Genomic DNA, 18567 nt, shown 5'->3' with positions numbered 1-18567 from the left:
TCTATTTTATGTATAGTATATAAGAATAAGGTATATGCACATATATGCATGTACTTGTGTATATAGTATAAGGTCTCTCATATATAGTATGTGTGTATACATATGTACATACATATATAGATATACATAGAGTCTCTCATATATATGGTATAAGGTCTCTCTTAGCTGAGCTAGACCTCCTTTCCTAAGCTCAGAAGAACACTGATTTAGAATTTCCAGCTAGAGCTTACAGGTCATCAAGCCCAGACCTCTCATTTTATAGATAAGAACTCTAGGACCTAGAGAGGATAGGGCATTTCCCCAGTGTCTTCAGGCAGGAATGGAATCAAAGTTTTCCTGACTCTAGCACTTTAACTATTATACTATATTGTTTTTTTCTGTCTGGTGGAATGGATTTCTAGAGAACAGAAGTAGATGGGTAATTTGTACCATGGTTAGCCCACAAGAATGTACAAATACTATATTCACATACTATGCATGATGTAGTTAAATAGTGCATTGGATAGAGTGCCAGACCTGGATTCAGGAGGACCTGAATTCTTTTATTAGTTACATGACCCTTGGCACATCACTTCACCTCTGTCCCAGCTTCCTCATCTGTAAAATTGGGAGAATAAAAGCATCTATCTCCCAGGGATGCTGTAAGAATCAAATGAGTTATCATTTGTAAAGCTCTTTGCAAATTTAAAGCATTATATAATTGCTATTGTTTTTATTACTATGACACTACAGACATTAATAATGATGATTATGGCTGGCATTTATACATACCAATGTGTGTCAGGAATCATGCTAAGTGTTTTACAAATATAATCTCCTTTGTGCTTCATAATAATCCTAGGAGGTATAGGCAATTATTGTCTCCGTCTTACAGTTGAGGAAACTGAGTCAAATAGCGCTTAAATGACATGCCCAAGCTCACACAGGTAGTAAATATCTGAAGCTATACCATGCAGGAGAGTATGGGTAAATTTTCAGAAGGAATCTGATATTTCTTTCATCTTTATGATTCTTCATTTTTGCAGCTCATCATTTTTCTTAATGACATGTACACTTTTATTGTTGCTGACTTGATTCATTCAGGGTCCACTTTCTGAGATTCTGAAATTTATGATACATTTCTCAGGAAAACGAGGAATGAATATTTAATCAGCCAGTCAATGAGGACTTAGGAATCAATATGTTCCAAGCACTGTCAGCAATGGCAGTGTAAAGACAGACAAAAAACCACTTTTTACCCTCAAGGAACTTATAACCAAATGGGAAAGACAACATGCAAATGACTACGTATTGACTAGCTATAGACAGTGTCACAGGAGGTGGGTCTCTGAGGAAAGATACTAGGAGTGCTGCTGCAGAAATTCTGGATCTGTGTTTGCCCGAGAAGCAGGTGGGATAGGCTGATTAAAGATACCTATGACAGGTGACTTTGGTGAGGACTCCTGGATGGTTAACTAAGGTTTACTTGGTGTCAACAATCAAGTAAGAATGGAAGGCTCAACATCCCAATATCGTCACATTTTCTATCAGCTCTTTGTCAGGGGCAGATAAGAGAAAGAGGGTGCTATCACAGACCTGTTTGCTTTATCTGTTTTTCCTTGTTATTCTTAGTTGGAACAGAAATTAGGACGTATTGACTGTGATGACCCGTCTGATACAGTGGCCACTGCCCTCATCTATTCCACTTCCAGTCCTACGTCAACCCCTCTGTTTGCAGGGCATATCTCCAAAATCCTGTGGTGAAAGAGTTTGCTCTGATCTCAGTCAACCCAAGTGGGGCCATTAGGTTGCATTGGTGAAAACTGAGGGACAATGACCTGGCTGCAATTATTCTATTACTTTGCAACTGTTCTGTTCGGAATGGTCCCATTCTAATGGTCCCAGCTTCTGTAAGTAATTACAGTGTTTCACTGTCATGGACCCTTTGCAAAGAGAAGGCATGCCAAGAGGCCTGTGTCCATATACTGATTTGGGGCTAGCTGGCACATAGTCGTCATAATAATGCTTGTTGATTGATTGATTGACTTTAGTAACACCAAATAACCAACAATTTTAGATTTACCCAAATAAATATTTTGACTCCTGTCTACCTAAAGACCAGTTTAGTTCCTTTCCCCCCCCTTTTTCAGTCAATTGCTTTGGTTGAATTTGCCTACTTTAAGGGTGGCATGGTTGGCTAATTAATGCTTGGGAGAAGATGGGACACTTATGATTTCTTCTTGGATGATATTTGAATGAATCAGAATCACAGGGAAAGAATCCACTCACTCTTGAGACAGCCTGTCCCTCTGGGGTCACTAGAATTGTTAGGAAGCTTTTCTTTTCATGGAGCCTAACATTTGCCTCTTTGCAACTTCTGCCCTCAGGGACCAAATAGAATAAATTTAACCCCTCTTCAACGGAATGGTCTTTCAAATATTTCAAGACAACTATCATGTCCCACCTAAATAACTGCCTATTACAGGCTAGGGTTTCATCTGGCTGGAGACTTTTATTTTCTCCCCAAGTCAGGGATTCTTAACCTGTGTGTGTGTGTGTGTGTGTGTGTGTGTGTGTGTGTGTGTGTGTCCTGGCCCCTTTAGACAATCTGGTGAATCCTGTGGAGATTCATTCTCAGAATCATTTTTTTTAATTAATAAAACTAAATACATAGGATCAGAAAGGAGACTAATTATATTTAAATAGTTTATCAAAATTTTTAAAAACCAAGTTCATAGATTGCAGGTGAAGAACCACCTTGATCTAAGTACCTTATAGAATTCATTCTCTTATTTATTTAAGTAAAGTATTTTCCAATGCATTTTGCATTTGAGAGAAGGGAGTCACCAAAAAAGAATGGAATCCAATCTATACAGTATATGGCTCTAAGAGCTAGGGATGAGAAATCAACATAAGTCTCCCAATTTTTCTTCAGCATTTTGTGAGTTTGATAACAGTAAGTCATTTAAACTAAGGTTCAATAGGCAAACACATTGCATTATCTCTCAAAAAATAAACAGAAAGATGGGATCTCTGCCAGGAGACAAGCAAGGCTTTTCTTTTAACCCTTAAATAACTGGTCATTTTTTAGGTGCTTGGAAGAAATTTCAGTTCTCTAGTGAATGATCCTTTTTTTTTTTTTTTTTGCTTTTTGGAAGGGGGAGGGTAGGGCAATTGGGGTTAAGTGACTTGCACAAGGTCACATGGCTAGTTTTTGTGTTAAGTGTCTGAGGTCGAATTTGAACTCAGGTCCTCCTGACTCCAGGGCCGGTGCTCTATTCACTGCACCACCTAGCTGCCCCCGTGAATGATCTTTATGAAGATTTCTCTAGATCATATGAGACATCTCAGTTCAACAACCAACATAGCAGTCACTCAAGAAAGGGAATAATTTGAGTATTGGATTGAGAAAAAAAAAAAGACTTCTCTTTATGATACCTGTTTTTCGGTATGTTTCAGCAGTGGAGTAGAAGGGGTTTACCTTAAGCTCCACCTTGTCTCAGTTGCTCGACAAGTACCTAGGGAGAAGTCTAGCAACCCTTAACAATCCTCTGTTCCCCTCCCACCCCCTCCATCTCCCATAAAGAGTTAACTTAGAGGATTCCAGCTGTTTGAAGTGAGAACAAATCCCTGATGGGGCACTGGAGGAGGAGTATTATAGAGACTTCACCCTCAACCAATTGTGAAAGGTTTTCAAGGCCAACACCCATTCGTAGGGACTATTTTAGAGGTGTTGATTTGCTTCTGAGTTTATCACTTCAACTTGAGGAGAGAGAAAGAAGCAGACTTTCAGATCCGTTCCATCAATTGAGGGCTTCAGTTCCATTTCTTAAAAGGTAAAATTCCAGTTTTCAGCGTTGTTTATAATCCAGGAGATGCTACTTCAGTCACTTTTATATTGTTTCTTTTTCCACAGCAGGAAATATCTAATTCTTAACAACTCTTAATATCTAGCTCTTAATAGTCTTATAGCATTCTTATATACATTCTTGATTTAGCTCTACAGGTGACAGGAGCCAGTCTATCTTTCCTTAGGGAGAATCTTCCTTGGTTTGGTGGTGCATTCAAGGGATGGGGCATATATTGGGAGCCTGAAGACCCATAATTTTTTATCTTAGTTCCAATTCATCAGCAAGTCAACTGGGAGCAGAAATTTAGGGGGCAAATTTTCCTACCGCTTCCGTAAATGATTAAAGAAGTAACTTCCCTCTAAAACTACAGGATGGGTTTTTACCCCAAATGAGGTTGGTTTGCTGACATTAGCCACTCATCTCTGAATATCCCATCACTGGGAATATGCTTTTCAAAATACTTTAAAAAAACATCTTAGACCTCCTACTTGAGATGTCTTACATCTTTCTGATTCATGTGGAATCTGTCTTCAGTGAGAGCCAAAGCAGGTTGAGGACAAAGTAATGAGCTCAGAAGAAAGGCCTGAAGCCATTAGGAAACTGACTTCATGTTAGTGTACACATACAAAGTAAAGGGATTTTCCTGTATTTTAATATTCATGGATTTTTTTTCTCTCTCCAAAGGCATATTTAGCAATGGACTCTTATATGATTCAGATGAATGGCAGTCGTGAACTTTCCTCAGTCCTGGATGTCCATGTAAACATCAATGGAAGAAATACAGTCTCAAGAAAAATGAAAGGCAGGAAGGCTAGATGGGCAGTGAGGGCCTCTGATATGTCCAAGAAAACTTTCAATCCCATCAGAGCCATTGTAGATAGCATGCAAGTGCAGCCAAATCCTGATAAAACCATGATCTCTTTGTCAATAGGTGAGTATTAGATCATCCCTTACAAGGGAAGGGGAACTCAACTTCCCATTGTCTAAGCTTATTTCATTGATTATCAGGGGAAAAAAATGAATAAAAATGGAAGTGAAAGTTCAGATCTCTTGGTGGGTGAAAGAATCCAGAGGGAGAAGAGTGCTTCTGTCTTGTTCGCTGCTTGTGGGATGTTATTAATCTTATCATGGTTCCTTTCCCTCTTCCTCTAAAAAGGAGATCCAACTGTATTTGGAAATCTCCCGACTGATTCTGAAGTTACTCAGGCCATGAAGGATGCCTTAGATTCGGGAAAGTACAATGGTTATGCTCCATCAATGGGTAAGTTTCCTCCTCTTTGCTAATGTCATTTAGGTTAGTGTTTCCTAATGCTTTTTTCCATTTTTATAATTTTTCTAGACTTCTTTCTGCTCTCTGTTTCTGTCTTGGTATTCAGAGACTAAAATGAAATAAGCATAAGGATCTGGGGAGAAGGTTCTACAGAAGGAGTTAACTATGTGTCATGGACTCCTTTGGCAGGCTGGTGAAGTCTATGGGTCCTTCCTTAGAATAATGTTCCTAAATGCATAAAGCAAAATATATAGCAATATAAAGGAAACCAATTTTATGAAATATAGTTCTTAAAATATTTTTTTAAAAACCAAGTTTGGGAATCCCCAGATGAAGAACTCCTGTTTAGGGGAATTCATTGTAAGTCATAAAGGTAAACTGATATCTTGGACCCCATCTTTGAAGAACACCTGATACTTCTTTCTGGCCTCACATAGCATACCACCAAGTGCTGTGCAACATTTCTCAGATAAGTTTATTGTCATGTTGTTACTAATTCTGAGGTTTCTTTGTCTGATTGGGACTACTCTTTTGCTAATTTCCTTTCTCCCTTTCCTTCTCTCCCTCATCCATCCTAGGCTTGGGGAATAGAAAGAACTTAGTGACCCCATGAAAATAACTCCTTTTGTCCTCTCCCAGGACTCCTTCATGTCTTAAGATTCTTATTTAATTGTGGTCCTAGCCAGAGCCATAACTAGGTGTTCTGGTGCCTGGGGTAAATTCATTTAAATGAAGGAAAGGGAGTCTTAAGATTTCTTAACTCCTCTGTAGCAGCAAGCACCCAGCGTCCCCAGGGTTGCTGCCAATACAGGTTCTTGGATCTGCTTTGATAAAGGAAAGCAACTCAAAAAGGGTTAACAAGCTTACTTTAATCAGTCAAATATGTATCATTTACCTAGTTCAGGGGAAAAGGGTCAGCACCCCGAACTTCAAAGTATACAGACAGAATTATCAAGACAGAGAAACAGATTAAGTAGACAGATTTCCAAATTGTCCAACCATTACATCCATACCCAATCAACATCTGGGTTTTTCAAAGCCGAGGGGGGGCTCTCAACAACGGCTTCCCAGAATCCAGATCAAATCACAGAACACTTCTCAAAGTGAGCCCCAAAACAAAGCTACACATCAGGGCTTTATATAGCCTTCTCCTGGCTCAGAGAATGTAACAACCTTATTGACTCATTGGCTAATCAAGAAGTATCTAGTGAAAAAGAAGCCTCCCACCCCAGGCTCCAGGTGCACTTTAGCCTAGGGGCAGGGAAGATCTTTAAAATTTACATTCCCATTACATTTGGCCCCAAGATCTTTCATGCCCATTGCATAGAAAATTTACCTTTGAATTAGCATTAACAGTCATAGGTCACATTTGCAAGATACATAACTGAAGTTACCAAAGTGGATACTGGGCCTTCAACAAACACAAAGTACATTGCATTATCACCTTAATTCAAAACAAGAGTCCAAATAAAGTTCTCTTGGGGGGAGGGGGTGTCCTTCCCCTCACACGGCTCCAGCTCCTGCTTCCAAGTAGAGAGAGGGGACTGGGCAACAAAACCAACAAGGTGGGGTCCTTAGGGGTACAGGGCACTTCATCCCACCCACCATAGTCACAAGTCCATCCTCCCCCTGGGTCCCAAACTGTGGGATGCAGCAAGGAAACACATTCAGTGCCCCTGCTTTGCTGCTCAGTTCTTATCTTTTCCTGTGGCTGAATTCTCTCCTCCCGCAGGAGGCAGCTGCTCCTGGCTTCTGCCCAGGTCCCCATGCAGGCAGCTCACCATTCCTGCTCTCAGCTCAGCAACAGAGTCACAACTACCACTACTGGGAAACAAACAATTATCCCAGCCCCCGTACTTTCCTTTTACTCTGCAGATCCTGTTTGTGATGCCATTTTGTAGCAGCAAGCACCCAGCATCCCCAGGGTTGCTGCCAATATAGGTTCTTGGATATGCTTCGATAAAGGAAAGCAATTCAAAATGGGTTAACAAGCTTACTTTAATCAGTCAAATATGTATCATTTACCTAGTTCAGGGGAAAAAGGTCAGCACCCCGAACTTCAAAGTATACAGACAGAATTATCAAGACAGAGAAACAGATTAAGTAGACAGATTTCCAAACTGTCCAACCATTACATCCATACCCAATCAACATCTGGGTTTTTCAAAGTCGAGGGGGGGCTCTCAACAACGGCTTCCCAGAATCCAGATCAAATCACAGAACACTTCTCAAAGTGAGCCCCAAAACAAAGCTACACATCAGGGCTTATATAGCCTTCTCCTGGCTTAGAGAATGTAACAACCTTATTGACTCATTGGCCAATCAAGAAGTATCTAGTGAAAAAGAAGCCTCCCACCCCAGGCTCCAGGTGCACTTTAGCCTAGGTGTAGGGAAGATCTTTAAAATTTACATTCCCATTACACCCTCCTGTGAATGGTCAGGACTGGCCTGAGATAGAAGTCTTGGGAGATGGGGAGGCTGACGAACTAGGAAAGTCAGAGAGTTGGAAGGAGGAAGGAGAAGGAGGTGGAAAAACCTATAAGGATGATGTTATTGGGTAGGAGGGAGAGTAACCTGGAGGGCTACCCATGATACTGGACCTGGGCAGGAAGGATGGAGTCAATTTGAAATGAAGAGAGGTAGTTGCTGAGTCGTGGTAGTTTAGGGTAGGTCTGAAAGTGAAACTAGGGGAACCAGCAGTTTGCCAACTCCTTTCCTTGGCTCTATGCATCGGGGTTTATGAAAGAGCATCCATCCTTGAAGAATGTGCAGAAAGATGTTGTGTATTAAGGAGAACATCAGGTTTCTATGTGCTGAAGAAGACATCTAGAATGAAGGGAAGGTTAACAGTTAGCATCAATATGAAATATTCCAGAGCACCTAGTAGACATTGGCACCAAGGCCAAATCCCAATGGCCTCCATGCTAGTTTTGCTTTGTTCCTTGGGGAAAGGGTGAGGAAAGGTGGATGAGGAGATTAAGGCACAGAGAATTGAAGTGATTTGCCCAGGGTCCATAGCTCAGAAGTATCTGAGGCAGGATTTGAACCATCTGTTTTCTAGTACCCAAGGTTGTTGGCAGGCTCAGGAAGGAAATCGCTCTACTCACTAATCTCTCCTTCTATTTCCAGGCTACCTGACCAGCCGGGAGGAAATTGCTTCCTATTACAACTGTCCAGAGGCCCCTCTGGAGGCTAAGGTAACAAAGGCAGTTTTGCAGACTTCCACCACATAGAGTGAAATGAAACTAGGAGATTATTCTAAGATTTCATTTAGGGCAAACCCCACCATCTCTAACTTCAGATGACAAAAGTTAAGCAAATGGTTTCAGAAATAAAGAGAGGGCTAATTCTCCTCATCCTTAACATCTATAAGGATTTTGATAGCTAGCACTTTAAGACTGATGACATATGTTATCTCATTAGATTCTCACAACAACCCTGGAAGGTAGGTGCTATTATTTCCATTTTACAGATGAGGACACTGAGGCAGACAGAGGTGAAGTGACTTGTCCAGGGTCATACACCTAGGCTGGCTTTGAATTCAAATCTTCCTGGTTCCAAGTCATGATAATGGTGATTGTGTTGATGATGCTGTATTAAATTTATTTTTTCTTTTGGCACTTGTAGGATGTCTACTGTGAAATAGAAAAATATACAATATGGGGTAGGAGGAATTTAGTCATCAGATATAAAGGTTAAAGGATCAAAATTTACAAAGGTTAGCCTACCATTGCCTAGAATTCAGAATAGTCTTATTGTCCTTTGGTACCTCCTGACATAGGTTGTGGATAAAGTGTTGGGCCTAGTTTCAGACACTTACCAGCTATGTTACCCTGGGCAAGTTTAAACCTTATTTGTCTCTGTTTGCTCATCTGTCAAGTGAGCTGAAAATGGCAAACCACTCTAGTATTTTTACCAAGAAAATCCCAAATGGGGTCCAACAAAGAGTTGGACACTACTGACCAATTGGGATGGGCTTTGTAATTAGCTCAGAGCTGCCCTGAATTTCTTTTTAATCAGATTACTGCTAATAGCAATTTGCATTTCTGTAGGGCTTTAAAGTTTGCAAAGCACATTCTTCCCAATTCTGTAAGGAAAGAAGTTAGCACAAGAATCTTTATTTCTGTTTTACAAAGTGAGGCTCAGAGAGGTTAAGTAATTTGCCTAGGATCTCACTGCTAAGGCATGGAGTTGGAGTTGGACCTTTTGACTAAATTTAATACTCTTCCCATAATCCTGTTTTGACTCTTTCAATGATGAAAGCCACCCAACTCTAGAGAATGTGTGAAAAGTACTTTGGAAAAAAAATCCACTAAAATGATGAAGTATTGTCTAGCCATCATGATTAGTGGTTAATCATGTTAGATTCGAATTCAGATCCTGCTTCTGACATTGGCTGGTTGACTACAAGCAAGTCACTAGGGTCTCTGCCTCAGAGACTATAGTTATAGATTATAAATTAGATGGGTAGACCAAAGACTATAAGTTATAGAGAGTTGGTGATCTATATCGGTGAAGGAAGTTCCCAAACTGATGAATCACAAGTCCTTGACATCCTGACTTATAGTTATTTTTAGTGCTTATAATTATCTATAATCTCAACAATTGCTGAAGGTAGGGAAAACAAAGTTTTGATGCACTTAAGATCTTTTGACTATAGTTGCATATTGAACTGAAGACCATGCCAAGATTGGGGTCAACTGCTTCCCCCCACCAACCCTCTGATGTTTTGGGTTGATATTTCCTAAGAGAGAAGGCCTCCCTCTGCTGTCTATATCATATCTCTAGCCAGGAGCAAATAAGCCAGGGAGAAAGTCCAAGGACACTGTCAGTTGAGAATTTTTCCCGACTCTAACAACAGAGTTGCATTTTTACATAGTGGCTAGCTGAGGCATGACCAACCTTCTAATAAAGTTATATACATACATACATATATATATACATGTACATATGCATATATACATGTATATATAATATTAACATACAATAAAAGCTATTAATCTTCTGCTTTTAGTTCAACATAGTCAATACCCATTTTAATGAGAAGTAATCTAGTGGAAAAGAAGGACTTGGAACCAAAGGCCTATATTTGAACCCCAGCTCTGTGGGTGATTGGGGCTAAACCACTTAATCTCTCTGAAGCTGGGCTTCTTCATCTACAGACTGAGGATAACAACACTTGTGATGCCCGCCTTGAAATACTTATCAAATGTTAAAATGCCATATAAATTTGAGTTAGCCTATCACTTCCTAGAATTCAGGAATAAACTTCTTTCTCCTTATTCCCAGCTCTCTCTTTTTTGTTAAATTGACTCTTGAATTCCTGTCTGTTCTCAGATTTCTGTTAGCCAGGAATCACCACCTTAATTAATCCCTTGTGTTCTATGCAGGATGTCATTCTGACAAGTGGCTGTAGCCAGGCCATTGAACTTGCCTTAGCTGTGTTGGCCAACCCAGGACAAAACATCTTGATTCCCAGACCCGGCTTCTCTCTCTATAAGACTCTGGCTGAATCCATGGGTATTGAGGTCAAACTTTACAACTTGTTGGTAAGTGATCTTTTGGGGAAACCTTGGAAAGCAGACACGTTAGGAAGGTTTCCTTTATTTTAGGAAAAGAATTGGTGACAAGTACCCTGTCATAGAACCAGCCCATTCTGCCTTTTTATCTATGATTGCCAATTTTATATTTAATTGCCTATGACGTATATTTTAGTGCTTTATATTTAAGACAATCAGAGTTCCGTATACCTATTATTTGTTGATTGATTCCTAAGCTTGGCCACATGAGGCCCACCCTGTTCTCACTGATATGTGAGAATTTAGGGATCTATTATTATCTAGTAGCTAATATCAACTTTTTTCATCAACTTTCTCTGTTAGCTTAGTTTCAAGACCTTTAGTATTTTATTCTGCCTCCTTAGGCTGCCTGGGTTTTTTTTTCTTCCCTCTGATTTTTGTTCCCAAACATCCTCTTCCTTTTTTATCCATTTCATCATTCCATTGCTTTTTCCTTCAGTGGGTTACCTCCCCATTCACACTGTAGACATTTTGTATGTTCATAGTTGTTTGAACATTTTCTTCCCCATTAGAATGTGAATTCTTGAGGGCAGGGACCTGCTTTTGCCTTGCTTTATATCCTCATTTCTAGTATAGGGTCTGGTACGTAGGAAGTGCTTAATAAATGTTTGTTGATTGATTCTGTCTCCCCCCAAAACTTCTGTGATTTCATAGGATGTTACAGAGGAAAGGAACGTTAGAGATTATGTCGTTCAATTCCTTCATACAGGCCACACAGCTAATAAATCTAGAATTCAGACTTGGGCCTTCTAACTCCACTCTACCATCTCTGTCTGTTCACAAAGATGTGCTCATAATCTCCAGGCATATTGACTCAGACATGAGTGTGTTTGCTCAGATTTCAGAGGTGAAAGGTCTTGATGTAGGTAACCAAAGCTATAAATATATTTTATCATTTAAGTTAAATATTGTATTAAATAATTATTATGCAAAAGTTCCAATTAAATTTATTCCAAAAAGTATTTATCAAGAATCCATCATATGCAAGATATTATGCCAGGAATACAATGACAAAATGAAAAACAGTCAAGCCTGCGAGGAGTTCTCAGATCTTACTGCAATCTTTCCTTCCTCTCTAGCCAGAAAAATCTTGGGAAATTGACTTGAAGCATTTGGAATCTTTGATTGATGAGAAAACAGCGTGTCTTATTGTCAACAACCCATCAAACCCCTGTGGTTCAGTTTTCAGCAAAAGCCATCTCCAGAAAATCCTATCTGGTAAGATGAATTCTTTGTAAATTGAGTAAAATGCTGGCCCCAGAGTCAGGAGGACATGAGTTTGGTTCCAGCCTCAGACACTTAACACCCACACACGCACACACACACACACACAAAACTAGCCATGTAACCTCGGGCAAGTTACTTAACCCCAATTGCCCTCCAAAGGAAAAAAAAAAAAAAAAGATGAATTCTTTGGTCTGGGCTCAGGCCAGCTGGAGATCTGTCAAAGGCTTCTCCTACTTATGGAAGAAAGTAGAGGACTCCCTGCCTAGACGCAAAAGCAAGGAACAAAATTATCATCTTAGGGCTGGGATGAAGGCAAATGGAGTTGGGGAGCTGGTAGAGGAAAATGTGATGGATCCAGCAGTATACACACACAAACACACACATGTGTACACATACATAATATAATTATGTATACAATTATATTATATATACATGTATATGACATGCATGCATTTTATATATAATTATATATACACTTATACATATGTACACATGTATATTACACACATACATATATACATTATATAAATATACACACAGAAAGAAGGAGGAAGATGAGGGAATTTTATTCTTCCTTTCTAATTTTCTGAAATAACAAGGTAATATAGCAAAAATGCAATATAATACAGGACTGGTTGAATATTTGAATCCTGAAGGACCACAGGGCCAAGGAGTGATCCAAGTATGTTTATCTTTTCTTTAGTGGCTGCAAGACAATGTGTTCCCATCTTGGCTGATGAGATCTATGGAGACATGGTGAGCACTGGGCAAAAGACTCTCTCTGGGTTTCTAACACTAAGGAATCATCACCTTTAGATTTCACCTTTTAGAAAGCAAACAAAAGTCACCCCTGAGTAATTTTCTTGTATGTCATACTGTCTAATCTTCTTGGGATTCCCTTTAACAAATTTCCCAAGTATTCTACCACAACAGTATCCCTTGCTAGGATTCATTTCTCTTACACGGATTCAATATGGAACCTGTTCTGTATTATTGGACTTGGGTCATATTCCTTTCTTTACAAACCTCCTTCCCTATATCAAGGCCAGCCATCTTTGACCTATTCCCTTTGAAGCAGAGGGAGGCTAAGCCCTCCTAGAATCAACATGAGTTCCCAATCTCCTCGAGATCCCAATCATTCCTTAGCTTTTCAATATGGGTGAAAGGGTAAGGGGGATAACATAAATCTGAGGGCCCATCCTGGCTGTAGAAGAGGATAGAGATACCCAGGAGAACAGACAAGAAATATAATGAGCCTTCTTCCTCTTCAGGTGTTTTCAGACTGTAAATATGAGCCCTTGGCCTCTCTCAGCACCAGTGTTCCCATCTTATCCTGTGGTGGGCTATCTAAGCGTTGGTTGGTACCAGGCTGGAGACTGGGCTGGATTCTGATCCATGACAGAAGAGACATCTTTGGTAATGAGGTAAGGGCAGCAGATCTCTTGTTCAGTGGAAATTATATCCATATGTGTGTATGTTTATGTGTATGTATATGTATACATATATACACACACACACACATACATTATCTTGCACATACAACTATGGGGATATAGATTTGGGGTTTTTTGAACCAATTTTTTAGCATTGGTAACAAGAATACATACAATGGAAGGCATGCTAGATTTGGAGTCAGGTGTCCTGGTTGGGATCCCTACCTTACCACTTAAGATCTCTGTGACCTTAGTTAACCTCTCTGTAAAATGACCTGTAAAATTTCCTCTGTAAAAATAACCTACTAGCTCTTAATCTATGATCCTATGACCCTGTGACACTGAGGCTCAGGGTGTCTGAGGAAGATATTGAATAAAGAAAGGGAACTGTCATCCCTGTTTCCTACCCCAAACTCAATTCCCCTTTGCTTGGATTAGTGAAAAGGTCTTATTCCTCTCTCACTTTGAGATTGAGTCAAGTCAAGTCAAGAAGCATCTATTAAGTACTTATTATATTCCAGTCGCTGTGCTAAGTGCTAGAAATCCAAGTACAAGCAGAAAAATAGTCCCTGTCCTCAAGGAGCTTACATTCTAATGGGAGAAAACAACACAAAAAAGGAAACTGATAGGGGAAGGGGGAGGAAGGAAACAGTACCTGAGCAGGGATATGATGGTAAATTCTGGAGAGTCAGGAATGGTCCCGATACAGGAATGAAGGTGTGACTGTCCTGGGTACTTTCTTTAAAATGGAAGAAAGAAAGGCAAGGACTTGACAACACATGAGTTACCTTGATAAGGGTGAGCTTGGAGGTATTGACTGTGCTTTCTGGAATGTTTAAGATCCGAGATGGGCTAGTGAAGCTGACTCAGAGGATCCTGGGACCCTGCACCATTGTTCAGGGAGCACTGAAAAGCATCATGAGAAGAACTCCTCAAGAATTTTACCACAACACCCTCAGCTTTCTCAAGGTAAGGGTGGCCCAGAAGTCTCCCATCTTTGGAGAAAGAGAGATATCCTTAAGGAAAAACGTATGTAGAATCCTGGGAATAACCCCATCTTATCTGTGGTCCTGCCAGCAGTTATTTAATGAATTAATTAAGCCAGTTTATTAATTCTGGGAGGGTCAGGGCTACATTAAAAAGGCTGAGTCTGGGGTGGGCTCCTTTGCCTTTCCCTCATCCATCTTGGTCAAGAGAGACATAGCAATGTGAATAATTTTCTGGACCCTTGGCAATCCCATTCATTACAGCCAACAGGGGGATGGACATGATCTTTGCCCTGTTGACTTGGGGTCTAGCAAGCAAATGTGGGGTCTAGTCCTTCAAAATGGTGCTCATTGGAATGGCTTGATTCTCCCTTTCCCCAAATGGTAATCTTTGGCCCCTGTCTTGTCTCTTAAAGTCAAATGCTGACCTTTGTTATGGAGCCTTGGCTGCTATTCCTGGACTCCGGCCCATCCAGCCTTCTGGGGCCATGTACCTCATGGTAAGCATGTCTTCACCAAGTTCTGAATCAATCTATGGTATATCCTGGGTCAGAGGGGGAGCCAGATAGATTAGAAACAAACCCACTTAGAATGACTTCACCTCTGTTTTAGTAGGGAGAGGATTAATCAGTGACTAGAACAGACTCCCTTTACTATACATGCCAAAGTACATCTTGATTTATTCAAGACTGGAGGGGAAAAAAAAGGGCTATTATGTCAATGGCTGAAGTGATTTCTTCTCCAATAGTCATAGTTCTCAGGCAGAAATGAACTCTTCATTAAGTTGAAAGACTGCTTTAATCATTACACCCTTATAATAACCATTCTTTTTTTTTTTTTTAAAAGCAATTGGGGTTAAGTAACTTGCTCAAGGTTACACGGCCAGTTATTTCTGGGTGTGGTGCTGAGTATCTGAGCCCGGATTTGATCCAGGTCATCCCGACACTGGAGCTGGTGCTCTTACTCGCTGTGCTACCTGGCCGCCCCCATTCTTTTTTTTTTTTAATAAAGCAATTGGGGTTAAGTAACTTGCCCAAGGTTACATGGCCAGTTATTTTGTGTGGGTGTTAAGTATCTGAGGCCAGAACCTATCCCAGGTCCTCCGGGCCGGCACTCTTACTCACTGCCCCACCTAACTGCCCCTATAATAACCATTCTTATAATTACCATTATAATATTATAATTTTCTACTAACCCTTCCAAAGAATGCATCAGTGAATGGTCCCTTGATACAACTTCAGGATTTCTGTTAAGATTTCTCCCCTAATGCCCACCCCTTTTACATGTCACTTAGCGTCTGTCTACTTCAGTCTCTTAACTCATAAAATGGGAGTAGCACCAGTGTCTTTGTGAAGATAAAATGAGGACATAGTTGTGTAACCTCTGTCTCAAAGCCCATTGGTGTGGGACTCTCTCCTGATTGGTGGAGATGAATGGTTTGCCCTAGGTGAGGGGAGGAGATTCCCAAAAGGGTATTTCCTGTTGAAGAGTCCCCAAGGGGAACTCCTGTTTGAAAAGTCCAGGTAGCACAGCAAATAAGAGCACCAGCCCCAGTGTTGGGATGACCTGGGGAATCGAATCTGGGCTCAGACACTTACCACTCACCCTGAAACAACTGGCCGTGTAACCTTGAGCAAGTTACTTAACCCCAATTGCTTAAAAAAAAAAAAGAAAGAAAGAAAGAGAAAAGTCCTCAAAGCAGGGACTGACTAAGAAATGAAGCTCTCCTCATCAACTCTTACCTCACCTCTCACCCAGGGTCAGTAAGGAGAAAGTCCCATACTAATGGGCTTTGTGACAGGTGTTATCTTCTTAAAGCCCTTTATGAAGTGTAAAGTGCTATAGAAATATTAGCTATCAATCATCAGAAGATGGTTAAATTGGCCATTTTCTGGGGGTTGTGCTAACCCTCTTCACTCCTCCTTATAACTGGAAAAGACCTTTCACTTGTGTCTCCTCCTTCCTGCTATGGATGTAGGTTGGAATTGAGATGGAACATTTCCCAGAATTTGAAAATGATGTCGAATTCAGTGAGAGGTTAATTGCAGAGCAATCCGTCGTCTGTCTCCCAGGAAAGGTGAGTGTCTTGTCTCTATCAGACTAGTCTCATGTTGCTGAAAGGTCTTGATGGGCCCAGGACCTTCCTGAATTATCTCCCTAAACTCCTTGTCATTTGGTTGGACTCAAAATCTCTCAGGATCTCAAAGTACCCTTTCTCACCCGTCTGCAACCATCACAGACTTGAAGACTGGGTCTGACTTTGATCTATTAGCTTTGATTGTGAGTTTCTTGAGGCCAGAGACTTTTTGTCTTGACCTGTATCTCTAATGCTTAGCATAGTGCCTTAAACACAGTAAGTTATTATTAAATACTTGTTGACTAGCTAGATTCTTTGCTTTAGGAGTGAAAGGAAGCCATGTTCCTTTCTTTAGATTAACATCCAACTTTCCACTCAGCCCTTCACAGAACAGTTCCTTATTCCAAAGGGGGCCATCTCCAGTTGTCCTGACCTATATCTTGCCACTGCACCCAGATGGCTCTGGAAGAGAAAGTGATGCTTGTGACTTTTCAGAGCCTTCCCTCACTTAAATCCAATTCATTCGAAAGCCATGGCATCATCTTTCTGATGTCATGGTCCTCTTCAAGAACAAAGGACAAGCAAAAACAACCTTATCCCAAAGCATCTAAAATGAAGTCAATGACTTTTGTAACTTAGGGGATGAACTATCTTAGGGGTAGCCTTGTCTCAGGTTCAGATTTTCCAAAGCTAACATACGTCTTTTTTTTTTTCCTGGCAGTGCTTTGAATACCCCAATTTTTTCCGAGTCGTTATCACAGTCCCTGAAGTGATGATGTCGGAAGCCTGCAGCCGGATCCAAGAGTTCTGTGAAAAGCACTACCAAAGTGTTGAAGGAACCCAGGAAGAATGTGACAAATAGGCCCATCTTCCTTCTGCCATACAGTGTGTACCTTCTGGGGCCATTGAGTGGAATACCTACTCCTGGGAGAGGGGCCACAAAAAGGACCCTAGTTCTATCCCAACTCTTTAGAACTCCTGTTGTTTCCTAGTCCCAGTTGAACACACTCTGCCTCCATAAATCTCCTAAAGTTATAGTAACATGATTCACTCCCCTAGTTTTCAGTCTCTCCCCACCATTCAATTCCCTTCTCTTTTTCTCTGAGTAACATATTCTTAAAAATCTAACCTGGTTAATATCATCTCTAACTTTACCAAGAAAGTAACATACAAAAAGTGAGACAAAGAAGAGCAAAGAAATCATTTAGTCAATCAAGAATCAGTAAATAAACATTTATTAAGCACCTTCTATGTACCAGACACTATGCAAAGCTTTGGGGGTACAAAAAGAGGCAAAAAATTCTCACTCACAAGGAGTTTCCAATCTAGTGGGAAAGAAGGATGGAAACAGAAGGTTGAATGTACTTTTGTCCCTGCAACTTTCTCATACTGTGCACCCTATATACTAAAATTAATTCTAGATCCGAATTCAGTTACCACTTCATTGACTCTAGGTATACCTCACATTATGCGATAGATGCTACTGAAAAAAAATTGGATTTGGATCAAATTTTTGGCAATTGTATTTTCAATGTATTTGTGGAGTTGGCTTTTTAAAGGAGCCATGAAAGGAACCACTTTTATAATATGAAGAGTCCTTTTGTAATGCAAATAATAACTATAATTTATCTGTTTTGTGCCTATATTTTTGTATATTGGATTTTCTTAAAGGGGCAGTAAACTTTTATGCCAGAAAGGACCTTTTGAGGAGCTATTGTGCCATTCTGGTGAAAGGACCAGGAATTCCCTGACCTGTCATGGAATCATTTTTGGTATAACTCTGATGTTGATTTATTATATTATATATTATGTTATCTTTTAATATGTTAGCTAAAGAGCATTTATAGTGACCAAACCCTTTGTTTTGCAAAGGGCATAAATTATTGTTTTTTTTAAATAAATTTTACAAAGTTTACAACTCTGTGGTGTGATTTTTCTTCTCTGTTGAGGAGACAAAAATATTCTCTACTCTCCAGGGGGCTAGTGAGGTCGCCACTTACTTTACATACAGTCAGGAATCCTTGAGGAATATCCGATTTTGGCATTTCATTGATTTTTTTTATGACTTCGAGTCAAATTAGATCTTATATAATAAAGTGTTGTCAAAATATGAGTTATACATTTCCTATAGTAATACTTTGCATTACCCTTAGATTTTGCCCAGC

At 40.1% G+C, this 18567-nt stretch overlaps 1 protein-coding gene across 1 annotated transcript; it reads left to right on the top strand.

Annotated features, from left to right (window-relative positions):
* The first annotated feature begins 4524 nt into the window (after nucleotides 1–4524).
* On the top strand, nucleotides 4525–18232 carry TAT (tyrosine aminotransferase). The gene is made up of 11 exons (XM_069087489.1): nucleotides 4525–4761; nucleotides 4987–5091; nucleotides 8230–8297; nucleotides 10491–10649; nucleotides 11759–11897; nucleotides 12610–12662; nucleotides 13178–13330; nucleotides 14180–14308; nucleotides 14742–14825; nucleotides 16304–16402; nucleotides 17124–18232. Exons 1-11 carry the CDS (start codon nucleotides 4527–4529, stop codon nucleotides 17262–17264), a joined length of 1365 nt encoding a protein of 454 aa, XP_068943590.1. The 5' UTR covers nucleotides 4525–4526; the 3' UTR covers nucleotides 17265–18232.
* The last annotated feature ends 335 nt before the right edge of the window (nucleotides 18233–18567 follow it).

Source organism: Petaurus breviceps, unplaced genomic scaffold (genome assembly GCF_028583685.1).
Source record: "Petaurus breviceps papuanus isolate PSGF00001 unplaced genomic scaffold, PetGlider_PUasm1.0 182, whole genome shotgun sequence".
Classification (NCBI taxonomy): domain Eukaryota; kingdom Metazoa; phylum Chordata; class Mammalia; order Diprotodontia; family Petauridae; genus Petaurus; species Petaurus breviceps.
The sequence above is the reverse complement of the archived record's forward strand: the minus strand, read 5'-3'. Positions and strand labels throughout refer to the sequence as shown.